The 14,346-nt window shown below is 42.7% G+C and overlaps 1 protein-coding gene across 1 annotated transcript in view; it reads right to left on the bottom strand.

Moving 5' to 3' along the window:
• Positions 1–4,221: 4,221 nt before the first annotated feature.
• Positions 4,222–14,346, bottom strand: part of RSPO3 (R-spondin 3) — a 60,448-nt gene continuing 50,323 nt past the window's right edge. The window contains exon 5 of the mRNA XM_061474887.1: positions 4,222–5,275. Coding sequence (XP_061330871.1) covers positions 5,082–5,275 — 194 coding nt within the window. The 3' untranslated portion in view covers positions 4,222–5,081. The remainder of the gene's footprint in view (positions 5,276–14,346) is intronic.

The raw sequence follows: 14,346 nt of genomic DNA on the forward strand, positions 1-14,346 counted from the left end.
TAAGGTTGAGATGGAAACAGAGCCACAATGCACTGAAATACATCTTAAGACTAGTCCTAAGAAATACTTAGTAAATTCTAGAAAGTAGCCCCAGATGGCCAATCTCAAAGATCCTTAAAGGTCCATTTTCTTGCTGGCATACGAATGATTATTCTCAGACAGCTTTATATCTAAAAAGATGTTTAATGAATGTTGCTCTGCAGAAATGCAGAGGGTTAATTTTAAGGAATTGAATGTCTTGTGTATGAGGGTTTGATATGGACATTATCAGTACCCTGAAATGCTAGAGAGAACAGTATCAATAAAAATTTCATCTACCCATGAAAACCCAGAAATTTCTGTGCCAAACCAATCAATGAATACTCTTGTTTCTCAAAGGCAAATGCAATTGCATTCCAGGTCTGAAAGAGCAGGCTTAAATCCACTAAGACTATCACAGCTAAGTTAGGAGAGGAAGATGTAAGAGACAGATGAGATATTTTAATGGTAAGCAAACATGCTGACTTAACTTCTTTTTAAATTATGCCAGTTTATTATGAAATAGTGGGAAAAATCCAATCCCTCATTTACGAGAGGCCATATGGGAGAATTATTTGAGGATGTGTAACTGCAAAGTACGCTTGCCACATAAGACTGCAAGGTCTTTACCATATAAAGCTTTGTGCTAGGTAACAACACTGAAGTAGCAGATCTGAGCCTGAAAACATGACAGTGCTGCCCAAGCCCTTGTTGTTGGACTTAGGAAAGCCTGATACTGCAGCTTCAGCTGATGCTTGCAGAATATGGCTGTGAACAGTGGCTCCCATGATTAGCTGTTATGTCATGGTGTGCAGATATTTTTGTTTGAATTCTTGCAACTTCATGTGAACCGTGAGAATGAAACCCTGTGCTGCCTCTGAAATTAGGAATGTATAGCAATTAAGTACAACAGTCATGGTACATTCATGCTGCATCATAAAGCTAAGAGCCTAAAACCACAGAAACAGAAAATAAATGACAGTGACTCATGAGGACTATAGAGGAATACTTCTGAATAAATAACAATATTCATGAGCTTCTTTCCCATCAGCATAACAACCACAAGTATCCAGAGCTGGTTGGTAAAGGGTATGACACAAGACCTTCTGGGTGTGCAACAAGTGTTGTGGGGGATGACTTATGATCATGATGGTCCCATTCTGCAGATGGGTCCTTCTGCTGCTGCTTTGCTACAGCATACAGCAAAACCTGTGCATTGATCAGTCTGACAGCTCTGCTCTGGTGTCTCAGAATAAAGGTGCTGAGACGATTTGAGTGAAAGGCTCAACAGTTTAGAGCTTAAACTGTTTATGAGACCTTAACACAGGATTGCTTTATTTGGGTCTTCACTAAAATGGAGGCAGGTGAGAGAACAAGCAACACCTTGGTCAGACAGATCTGAAGCCTGAACCGTAACAGTTGCTTTTTTTCATTTTTCTGCCTCTTTGTTACTGATTATAACCCCGAGCAGTTTAACTGTCAGAAATAGCACCTCATTCCTGTTGATCTACTGACCATAACTGATATTTAGTATTTTATTCTAGGCCTGTTCTTTAGTAATTATCACACTATGAATTTGGGTGACAGTTAACCCCATTCGCTTTAGCTCCCATTTTAAGAAAAGTTGTTCATGATCCTACTCTGTTCATAATCCTCTGGAAATTAAAGTTGACTCTTAATGGTTTTAGGTATTTTGTAACTGGAAAGCAATAGTCAGGAAAGAAGTTTCACACAAATCTACTCACAGCTATCTGCAGTATTTAACCCGATCATAGATCTTCTCCAGTAAGGTCATATGAGGCCCCATTATCTCTTACACTCTTAGAGTGTAAGAGCATTGACTCCATATTTTACATATTTATTACTGGGTGGAAAAAGTACAAAGGTCCACATTCTTCAGTTTCTTGGGAGTCCCAGTGGAGTGGTGCCACTACCACCAGGGTAGTCTTCATTCAGTGCCACGACTGCATAAAATTTTAGTTGCCCAGATGAGATGGATGTACATTTTAGTGCTTCACCATGGCTACAGGAAATATTATCAAACATTATCCTGTGTGGGAGGGAACAACATGACGGCATCTTCCTTGATCACTTCCAGGAAAATTGTGTCATGGTTTTTCAGGTACGATTGCTATGAATTTTTACTGCCATGAGCCAAATTCCTTTTACATTTTTATCCCTTGCTGAAAGGTGATAGTATTCCAAGTCCTTCTCTTGGTAAGACAAAACACCTCTCTTGTCACTGCCATTTGCATACGCAGGGAGACGCACGCTGCAGTTCGTAATAAAGGTTTATGTGGCAGTGTATAAAAAAGCTCACATTTATATCCTACATTTTCTTCCTTTCTTCTTTACTTTTTTTTTTCTCCAATCTGTAGCTTTTGAACTGTTTGGTACTGCTTTTCCAGTCTTCTGTCTGTCTTTGCCAGATAAATGGCATTCCTTTGACTCCAAGTGTTGTAGTAGAGAATAACTGAGATGAGGGTCATTCTGGGTTTAGCTCCTTTCTTTGCTCTTTCCTCTTTTTAATTCCCCTCTGAATGTTCTTGTTCATTTTTATAGTTTTTGTTTGTGCTTTTATCAAGTGCCATTCTTCCATCTGAAACCTCTTGCTATTTACCTCCTATATTTAATTAAGGCAGAGAAAAGGCACAATCCTACTGGTTAGTATTAGGAGTTGCAGACAAAGCTTCCTGAGTTCACTTATCCATGTGGTCCAGCTAGTGGTCTAGTTTGCTGAAACCGACCAGGGCTACTTCATCTGGCCAACAGCCTGTCCCTGGAGGGAGTAAATTAAGCAGTAAATTCTTCCTGAGCAGCTGAACATTCCCATCTGCCCACCAGCACCTCAGACAGACTGGTGACTATAGCTGCAGGAGAGGGTTTGAAGCACCAAGTGCCACTTTCTGTTGTGATGCCAGCACCTCTCAGAGCAGAACTCCTGCTTGCACCACGTCTTTCAGTGCCAACCTCCAAGTCTGGCAGCAGCAGGATTTCTCCCTTCCTCTCTCTGCCTGCTTTCAGTATCAGAGCCTCAGTGCTGAGCACCCTCCACTTCTGTGAGACAAGCTTCTCCTCAGTTGCTGCTGCCAAGAAGATGGGAAGATGTTGGTGGAGGAAGATTGCTGCTGCCAGGATTGGTAGTGGGAAACTGAGACCAGCTCACTCTGGAGGAGGATGTAGACAAGATATGTGGTGGAGCTGGGAGCCCACAGATAGCACCCCCACTCCAGTTTCCCACTCGTAGGTGCCTCTCACAGGCATTCAGCACACCCTGCTTTTCTCTCTCCACCATTCAGACCTTATTGTATGTGATGAGTGTTCCATGTGCACGATGCTCATCTCTGTAAAGTTCAGCCTTTAGGTCTTCTCACCAGCAAAAATACAGTACATGCATATAACCATGGACTGGTTACAGAAAGCTTTGACTAATTCTCATGAAAGCTCAGGCAAGCTGTGGAAGTCTGAAACACCCATGTTATTAGACTGCTGCATCTATACATGTATCATTAAGAGACAAAGCTCTTACAAAACAAAATGTAGGAAGCTCCCCTGTGTCACTGTCTGGATGACTAGGATTTTCCTCCAAAAGTCACTGAAGCCTGTCGCTTGGGTTTCCTCAGCCTGAGAGATGGGCTTCAGTATTGGGCAGAGTAGTTTTATAGGTCAAACTCACTGTGAGAAACAGAAATAGTGAATAGGGATGTGAACTGGCTGGGAAAGCTTGCCTGCCACATTTTCTAGTCCATGCACTACACTGGGCAGGCTGTTACCCCTGTGACAGCTGCCCTTGAGGAAAACATGGCACCAAAAGACATCTGGTGAAGCATGTGGGTTCCTCAAGGTATTTCTGTAAAGGGCAAATCCATTTCTGAGCAATGAGTCAGCGTATAGCATAGCCTGTCCTTCACTTGTGGGTCACTCTAGCCTCTTATATAGCCAGAATGGAACCAAGGGGCTTGGTTTGTCCTCTGAGCAGTGAAGATTTTCACCTCTGCTGTGTCAGAGAGAAGAACTAGAACAAGAATTTAGGTAAAATGGACAGAAGTTTGTAATTTCTATCCTTCAATTGATTTGCTGTTGTGGGTACACTTTCACTAGATGTGCTTTGTAAGTTGTGTCCTCTTCAGTCTATAGAGCTATGAAATGATTCCCTCCCCCAGTAGAAAAGGTGGCACCATCACTGAAAACCACATATTTACATGATCTATTTTTCTGGGTTTTATTAACTCAACATTGTCTCCTACAAATGATTTGTCATTTACCAGAAGATTTGAAATGTAGACTTAAGTTACACATAGGTATAAAAAGCATAAAACTGCACACACGGTACCACTGTTTAGACCAGAAAACACTGTGATGTTCCACAGAGAAGACTGCTATTCAAGCTCAGCTCCACCACCTTCTGCCTCATGGAGTCAGTCTTCAAAGCTGCAGATGCTTCTGCTTCTTCTCCCTCAGTTTGCGAAGCCCTGTCAGCTTTCCTTTGGTGTTCCTCACCTGCGGCTGAAGCACGGACCGAGGAACCACAGCACAATCCCGTTCTGCTCCACCAGAGGCTATAAACCCTTGGGTTCCTACTGGCTCTTCGGAAAAGTTTTCCTCCTTCCCTTAGTATTTATGTACAATATATGAAGGGATACGATTTGCGTCTTTGACTTAGACATATCTCTTGCCGCATACTTAAACAATAACTTGAAAAATATTTTACAAAGAAAACATTGTTCATCTGAATGTCATTCATTATTATATTGCTATATTTTATACCCTATTATTAATATATACAAAATTTCTTAATTGCCTTTTACAGATGCATGGAAGCATATAATATAACAGTTTTAAAGTATCCCATTTTTAGATTTATTTTTCTTTTCCTTGGCTCATGTCAATCTCTTTAATAAACTATGGTTGCTTGGAGAATATAGGAAGTATTTGGAATGTTGTTTAAAGTTTGATAATAACTGGTAGCATCGTCCATTTGCAGCCTGAACAGTTGGAGCACCTGTCAGGGCGATCTGGTAGAGATAGCAGCATCATAAGACTTAAACAATTGTGGAGGGCTGTTAATGTGCAGTGTCAATGGGTGCCAGGTTCTGTTCTTTATTTGGGGCTTTTCTTTTTTTCGGCTGCATTTTATTGTTGTTTTCCCTCTGTTCTTGGTTTTGTCTTCGTGCTGCTCGCCCTTTGCTTTCCTGTCTTGTCTCCTTGCTTTCGTCTTTGTTGGACTTTTTTCTTTTCTCCTCCCTACTTTTTTTCCCTGGAATAAAAATGATGGCACATTAGAAGATTTGCTCAGGCTGTAGCAATTTCTGACTCCTTCACTTTCCCGTATCTGGTAAAACCCGCCCTTGATTAACACCTGCCCTTAGAAGCTGGAAAGCAGTACTAGTGTTTAGAAATGTCCACCTCTTTATCAGACTACTGAATTCAGCCACTGAACTAGTACTTCCCATCAATCTGACTCTGAGCAAGGAGCCAAGAACTCCCTGGAAGAGTTGCAGTGGTTTAGAGCTGGTATAAATACCTCACACACTCATAGCCTGTCTCCCACAGCCAGGGACACAGCTCCACGTACTTGACCTAAACACAGCCATTTTGGGGACATCCACAGCGGAAGCCAGGTAGCATTAACTATTGACTGTTAGAAATTTGTCTTGGGCTGGGACCCAGAGCATATGGTGAGAGGAAATTAGCCATCATGTTACTCCCCTTCACTGACAACATTCAGCAACTAGCTCTTTTATAAAACCCTCTCCTCTCCCTTAACCCCAACTGCACCCATCCCAGAGGATTCTTGGTATTGCAACATGAATCCCACTATAACATTGGTGACATGTATGGGACCATCTTCAGACTAAAAAACAGTGTTCCAAGTCTCATACCAAGCTTTAGGCTATTGTTACAAAACTAGGTGTTCAAGTACTTCATTGCTTTAAATACTTATAAAGGTAAGATGTTGAGGATTTTTTTATCACTACAGACCTCTACAATAAAGTTTTCCATCCCCTTAGGAACATCAAAACTTTGTGTATTGACTGTGGAGAAAATACTGTGTAATGCATTTATGCTTGGACATAAGAAAGAAGTTCTTCCCTGTAAGGGCAGTGAGGCAGTGGCACAGGTTGCCCAGAGAAGCTGTGGCTGCCCCATCCCTGGCAGTGTTCAAGGCCAGGTTGGACGGAGCTTTGAGCAACCTGGTCGAGTGGAAGGTGTCCCTGCCCATAGAAGACAGTCATTGGACTAGATGACCTTCAAAGGTGCTTTTCAACCCAAACCATTCTGTGGTGCTATGATTGTATTCCTTTTATTTGCTTTACAAACCACTTGTTTTTTTCTGTGTGGAACTGGTTCATCTACTAAGCTATGCAGCTGAAGTTCATCTGTGGTTAGATGAATCCTCATGATGTCTTCAAAAGCAACTTCTCTTGAGACTTTCATGATACAATGTCATGCTGACATCTATGCTTCTTCACATGGAGAAATTTCTGGACAAGTGTTGAAAAGCATCTGGTCAAACTCTGTTTTATGATATTTTAGTAATGATACTACTGAAAATTATCTATCCCTCTTTGTTCCAGCAAAAATGCATTTTGCTCTTAAATATCTTTAGAGAGAATCCAGGCTTTTCTATACTGATGTTGGGGGAGTTACACAAACCTGGCAATAGCTCAAGGGTGCTGAATGCAGGGAACTGTACCCATTCCAGGCTTGAAAACAGAGATGGGAGTTTTTAGTGCCATGGTGGGCTCTGTGGGAGTAAGTAGGTCACAGTAAGGGAGTAGGTGCAGGGGCAGTGCCTTAGTTCTGAGAACAGATGACAGTCCAAGGAGGAGTAGGTCAGGTAAAGGGAGAGAGATTCAGAGGTGAAGAGAAGGCAGAAGCCAGGAGTAAGACTAAGATGTGAGGATATGCTACATCCTCTTCTTGTTGTATACCTCTATGGGCTTATTTTACAGCTTTTCCTTTCCAACACTGCCTGAGACTGAAAAGCAAGGGAAGGTTTATATTCACATGTTAAGTCAAGTGAGGACAAACATCTGCCTTTTTCATGTTGTTTCTGGAACATGGAGTAAAGCTTTGGATGTAAAATGGCACCTCAGAGTTTAGGTAACCAGTCAGAGATTACCCTAATATGTGCCCCCCATACCTGCAGAATCTCTCTCTGAATTTGGCAATGCTATCTAAGATGTGCTCAGTGAGAGCTACCACCATGGGGAGAGCTGGGATAGCTCCATGCAAAAGCAAGCCTGCATATTACCCGGCTGTAATGCTGCCTCTGACTAATGGATAAATGACAGTATGGAATTTCGTTCCCAGTGGTTTGTAAATACAGTTGGTCCCAGATGAAATGTTATTTGAATGGAAACTGTCCAGACATTCAGTGTTTGACATTGTTCACTTGGTGATTAGCCAAAATCCTTCAGCTGTGACTTCCTAGCCACAATTCTTTAAGTATGTTGGAATAACATGTAATGGTTTCCCTTCCATGGGTCAGGATGCATCCATTTATATGTATGTGGGTGAATATACTAAGAATACACTATGTGTCTAGCTACAGACTTATCTAGGCATGGCTTCACTGTTTCTGTTTTAATCAGATTGGTGTCATAAAGCACAAGCGAAACTGATCCCTGGAGAATACTTAAAACTCAGTCCTAATTCTCTTCTACTCTGAGGATACCTAGTTTGGAGTCCTCTGTGCAATTTTATACACAGCTTAATGCTATCACCTTCATGCTGTTGCCGTTTGTGAAAAGATCTGGTCTCTAAACCTGTTTTGCTCTGGTAATGCAATAAAGCACAGAAGGGTCATCTTTGCAGGCTGTTTAGCTCCTTTCATCACTGTTTTAAAAAACTGGAGTTTTTATATGACAGCATAATGTTACTTTCATCCAGTCATTGGTTCATTTTAGGTGCAAGGGAAGATTCTACCAGCAGTTATCTTAGCATTGGGGTGTAGCTGGAGCCACATTCTTGCATGCATCTCTCTCTGTTCATATCCCTGCTCTCTTCATCCCAGAAGCTTGTTCCTGAGTATTTTTTCTGCTTTCTACTACTTGCTGAAGCCCACTTCACAACAGCATATGGGACTGGATGCAAGAAGTTGTGTAAATTTATTGGAAATTTGGACATTTGGTTATCTGTGAAAAGTGTAAAAATTACATGGGCCATTACATTTACAATTCCCCTTAGAACTGCTTTGAATTTAAAGGAGAAGAACAGGCAAGGATAGCAGAAAAACTAAACCTTATCAAAGAAACACAGAATCATAAGATGGTTTGGGTTGGAAATGGACCTTAATGGTCATCCAGTTCTAACCCTCTGCCACAGGCAGGGACACCTTCCACTAGACCATGTTGCTCAAAGTCCTACCTAACCTGGCCTGGAACCCTGCCAAGGATGGGGCAGCCACAGCTTCTCTGGGCAGCCTGTCCCAGTGCTTCACCACTCTCACAGGGAAGAACTTCTTCCAAATGTCCAATCTCAATCTCCCCTCGTTCCGTTTCAAGCCATTCCCCCTTGTCCTACCCTGACTGCCCTTGTAAAAAGTCTTTCTCCTGATTTCTTACAGGCCCCTTTTAGGTACTGGAAGTTAAACTGTGAACAGTGTAACTTCTTAGAAGAAAACTTTCTCCCGCAGTTTCGATTTCGCTGGTGAAGGAAGCTGTTTGAACGTGTCCCGTTTATGTGCACATACATACATCTCAGCGCACCTTCATGCGGCTGTACTGCATGAAAGCGGGTACGGAGGAGAGGTGGGGGGTGCGGCCTGCGGTGTCGGTGCCGGTCGCGCGGGGGCGCCGTGGTCCCGCGCAAGGGCAGTGAGTGCGCGGGAGTCCGGCGCAGGGGTGGGAGGGAGCCCGGGTCGGCGGGGTGCAGTCGTGCCGCCTGCCCTGGGGCCGGGAAGCGAGAGCGGCTTTGCATGCGTAGAGGTTCCCTCCTCTGTACCCTCGAGCTGTAGTTGCAGGAGCTAGCGAGGAGCGTTTCCTGTCCGCTTCCCTTCCTCCGCGCTTTGCATGCTGCGCTCTCTCCCGTCCCTGCTTTATGCTGCGTACGCGATTCACTTTTCTAGTGTGCCAGGAAGAGGGTATTAAAAAAAAAAGGCAGTATGTTGTGCCGCAGCATGGGGATATCGTTGTTTCCTGGTGGGTCACAGAATTCTCATGTAGTGGTACACTAATGCAGCTAACGTTTGTCTTACGGATTCAATAAATCCTTTCAAAAGAAAAAAGTCTTTTTAGATGGGAGGCACAAACGTTTTCCAAGGGAGCGTTTTGCTTATGGAGGTGTGGATTCATGAGACTCTAATAGTTCTGTAAAGTAATAATTTGGCGTTAAAATAGCTTTAATTTAGAACCAAAACTTTGTACAGCTGGCTGTACTGGAAGAATTGGTCTGTAGGTGCTGCCTAGTGAATTTTCTTTTAGGTAGGGAATAATTTACTACTTCTAATAATAGCTACTTTGTATACTGAGGGAAATCTGCAAACATGCTATAATTTTGAGAATTGCAGTAGTTCAAGTTAAATGCAGACATGAAGCTAATTCGAACAACAATATAATTACATGTCAGATCAGCCTAGAGGTGCTGAGTTCTTATTAATCTAATTTATAGCCTTTGGTCAAAGAAATCCCTGCATCTGTATTTATACAATCCACATCTGAATACATCTTTAAATATGTAAGCCAGAGTATTTCAGAGAAGTCTTTGCATTATTGCATCAGATACGTTGTTTCCACTAGTCCCATAGCCGTATTTTATGGAGTAAAGGGAGGACGGGCTGGTCGCAACTTGAGGGAACTTGGTAGTTAAAAACACCACATGAGAGAGGGTTACTTAGTGAAAAAATCATGGCTGACGTGGATTAACTAGTGCAGGTTCCAGACTTCATTTACTTTAGGTACTGTCTCTTAGTCCCACCCTATTATTTTCAGCTGTAATTACTACAGGTAACTCAGAGCACCATATTTGTTCACTTCCGGCGTCAGGCATTTGGGGTGACTGTATTTCTTCTGGAGACATCACTCCCATGAAGAAACTCACCCCAGGAGAGCAGAAGGGGGGCAAGAGGAGTCACTAAACTGCACCTGTTGGGGTTGTAGACACCAAGGTAGTAGGTGCAGTCTGGAAGGGTCCTGGCGCTTAGAGTGTACATGTCGCCACGGACCACAAAAACCTCCCCACTACACTGTAATGAGCTCAAGAGCTATAATAAAAGACCACAAGCCACAGCTGTAACGTGCCACAGTTCTTTCACACCCCTCACAGCCTCATCTGACCTCCCAGCACTTTCCTGGCTACAGAAGAAATGTCAGCTCCAGTGCTCCACCACCCAGGAGGTATGGGGACAAAAAACCTGGGGGCTAAGTGTGTAGCCCTCCTTCTCACCAGACCAGTGTCTTCTCAGAGACTTTTTTAGTCCTCTTAGACTGAAAGTCTGTCGCTCTTTCCTCATGACACGATGTGGACAGCATGAAATGCGCTGAGCGAAGATACCAGTAAGAGGAGCATGCCTCTGTCTCTAAAACCACTTACTAGAGCTGCATCTACAGTATGGTTGTGTCATACTGTGCAAATGAGTAGATCAGTCCCATTCTCAAGAAAAGCAACACATTTTTTTTTTTCAGGAACACAGGCTGTAGTATGTACTCACACTGCTTGCCAAGATGAAACCCCCAACTGCCCAGTGGTGCAAAGGACATTCTCCTTTCATTCACAAGCAACAAGTGGCCGAATCATCTGGTATGCTTTTTTGATTTTTAAACAGCATGACTTTCTTAGCCGCAGTTGTTGTTTTCCTAGTTACAGTGGTCCAATTTGATAGTCACTATATTTCCAGGTGACCAGAGTGGTGAGAGTCAACAACTTCAAGAACTACCTAAGTGCTACATAGCTCAGTGCATTTCCTTTTGAAGATACACCAACTGCTGAAGTGAATATGGGTAAAAGTTTTAAAGGAGCTAAGGTCCAAAGGTATTCAAGGAGCCCAACATAGGTTATCCCGCTGTTTAGATTCATGAGGACAGCCTACCTGGCTTCCATATACCAGTCTGGATGAGTACAGGTCTTAAGGCACATGAGTAGCCACAGTCCCATGTGATGATCTTAGGTAACCTAAGATACCTCGAATGATATTGGCACTTAAAGTTACTCACTTAACATGCCTTATCTCTTCTTGAAAATGAAAATCCTTCCCTAGATGTAGAGTCCAGATATCTTTCTATGAGATTTAGTATCCTTGAGCTTCATTTGCCTCTGAAAATAGAAACTGGACTATTAAATTACATTCACTTGAAAATGTTCTTATTTATGTTGTGTGTATTAGCCTGTCCTTCCAAGAAGAGGACCATACTGAGGCAGGCACATTAGTGGGAATGAGAACATTGTGTCTAAATAGAGGAATAGGTCAGGCCTGCACAATAGCCATGAAGCAGGTGAAAAGGAACAGGAGGAGGCTGAGCAGATCAGCTGTGCTGAGATGTCAGGTTTGGCTGCTGTAGCGTATAAAGAACAAGTTGTATCCCATTAGGTGTATAGGAAGTAGGAAAGCATCACTGCTTCTATAGGCTGCTTCAGAAGTCACACTGCCAGACTCATGAGCTCATAAACAAGGCTTATAGAAAGTCTCTGACTTAACTGACTTCTGATGACCTCTTTGCAATAGAAATGGGTTGGATCTGTCTTTCCTGTGCCACAGAAAAGACATTGCCAGTGCCTGAAAATACTAGACTATCCTCCAGTCAAAGAAGCAGCCAGAGGAGGAGGATTTCTATAATGAGTTCTGTTTGCTGTTTGTGGAGACATTTACTGCTGTGTCTTTAAACCAGAGCCTGTGGGAATTATTTCCTTTGCACTTGTCTGTTGGGACTAAGGGAGTTTGTTAGCAGCCTTGTTTTAATCAGGACTAATGTTGTGCTAACAACAGCAATTTTACAATTACTTAACAGTTTTCATCTTATAAGAACCCACAGCTTATAAACTCTGAACACAGCTTCTGAAGACAGCATAGTAATGGCTGTTTAGCAGAGCGGAAAACCACTCTGCATTGCTTAGGATGGGAAGTGACATGCACCATGCTGGTATTTAGGAAAGTGATGTTTTCTCACAAGGCTTGCTTTGAGATTTTTAATAGCAGCTTCTCAATGGGATTTGATTTTTATAGCTCTCCTAAAAGTTGCGAAAAGGTAGATGATTGTCCAAATCTACTTTATAATCTTCTTTTAAGACTAAGGGAACCAGGTGCCAGTACAAGGACCGGCGATAGTAGTGACTGGTACCAAACCCCCTTACCCTGTTATGAGAGTATAAAGATATTGGCAGAAATCTATAATAACTTTTTTTTCCTTTTAGGCACCAGTAATCCAAGTCCTCCCATTATCCTGGATTGAGGTAATAAATATAGTCCTTTTTAGAGACTTAGTTCAGCTGATGCAGGCTTTTGAGCAAACCAGAAATAAAAATGTGATGCTGCATTATGTCAGAGCTGCATGTTTAGTCTGCCTCTCTAGAAATAATCAAGAAAAGTTACACATGATAAGAGACAGATGCTAGTGCCTCAGCAGCCATTTCAACTCTTTCTAGTACAATAGTAAAAAGGAGAAAACACCCAAAGAAACTTGTTTCTTTGGTACTCAAATTTGTACTCAGAGTGCTCTGAAGGGAGGGAGAAATGAGAAAAGACGTTTTCCTTGGCTTTACTTAAACTGATTGCATTAATGAAACCTTCCAGTTCAGAAGATATTTGTATGACAGTAGTGTTTGGATGCATGTGTAAGAATGCCTTTTTCCCTAGGTGATCATAGCTCAGAGGTGGGCTGTACTGATGGCTGAGCATCCTGGAGGGGATTTGCAAGTGCTGACTCGTAACACTTGGGCCAGGCCAGCAGTTCCTGCCCTGGTACTGGATGCCAGGGCCAGGGAACCCATGCATCTTCCACCATTTCTTTGCTGGTACAGGTGCAACTATATACTCCCCTCGAGCCCCCTCTTTACATCTCCTTAAGTTTCCTGATGTGGCAGGAAGGTAAAGGAAGATGAGGAGTCAACAGGATGCACCTCTGGCCCCACTCTGCATGGTTCACTTGTCCCCTCCACTCTAAGCATGGTTTGTTTGTGCTCCTGCCTGGGGTGACACCTGTGCTGACAGGTAGATGGGAGCGCCTGCGTGTCCCACAGGTAACCCAGGCCAGCCTGATGGATGGATGGATCAGCCGGTTGGCAGTAGCACCTTACGGATCCAGTCACCGAAGCCATCAGCCCAGAACCAAGGTGCTATGGCTTAAATTTGCTGGAGGCCCGATCCTGCCCTCTGTTGTACTTGCTGAAACACACAGAGGTCACCAAGGTTGGTCTCTGGTGTAAATGAAGGGAGAATTTACTGTCAAGGATGCTTTTCAAAACAAGGTGTTGAAAAATGGCTGTTTCTTTCTGTTTCATGTCTCTAGTGTGTTGTATACTATTTCAGCTGGCCAAAGCATTGATCCTCCCCTCTCTAGGTAGTGCAAATAACAGGTCAGGTTTCTAAATTTCATACATATCAGGGACTCCAAAGGTGCCCTTTCAAAAAAGGGTGATGTGACATTTCACTTTGGACATCTCCATATGTTTCTGAAGAGTTTTTCTCACCTATTGAGAAGATACCTGGCAGTTTGCCAGGTAGAGAGCAGCTTGTGGAGAAGAGTTGGGCTGCCTCTGAAAAAGGCTCAAGGAAGTTTTTATGCCAAAGTGATTCAGAGCTTGGCCATAGGAAGCTCAGGGAGCTCAGGTGACCAAGATACTGTCAAAGGGATCTCAGGTTTTCAAGCTCTCGAGTCCTTGTCAGCCTGCCAGGTGGGTTGCCAAAGGCCAACCCAGTGGACAAGCCACCAAGATACTAGACAGAAACCTAACACAGAGGCAAAGTTGTTTCGAAGCCTATTCCTTTCCACTAGGGCTTCATTGGAATCAGCAAGTTTCTGGGAAATGTTATGACTTTGATGATCTGGTATTTTCCATTCCTTTGGAAAATTCAGCCCTATAAAATATTTTTAAAAAGATTTCTAAGTAGGGGTCATGGAGGACATGCATGAAAAAAACTTGAATGCAGATGTTTTAATATTGCCCATTAGTCTTCCATTTAAAATGAATCGCAGAGAGAAATTGTCCATGCATATTCTATTCTATTCTATTCTATTCTATTCTATTCTATTCTATTCTGTTCTGTTCTGTTCTGTATTTTATTCAGGCTGTCATGCCTTTTTTGGGGGCTGTGTGGGTTTTTTTTTTGTTTTTTTTTTTTTCCCCTTTTCCAAGACTGTGATAAGTTTATTCTTATTAAATCCCTCTGGG

This window comes from Pezoporus flaviventris, unplaced genomic scaffold (assembly GCF_033815535.1).
Source record: "Pezoporus flaviventris isolate CSIRO_AGI_PZ_B2104156 unplaced genomic scaffold, CSIRO_AGI_Pfla_v1 ptg000081l, whole genome shotgun sequence".
NCBI classification, from domain to species: domain Eukaryota; kingdom Metazoa; phylum Chordata; class Aves; order Psittaciformes; family Psittacidae; genus Pezoporus; species Pezoporus flaviventris.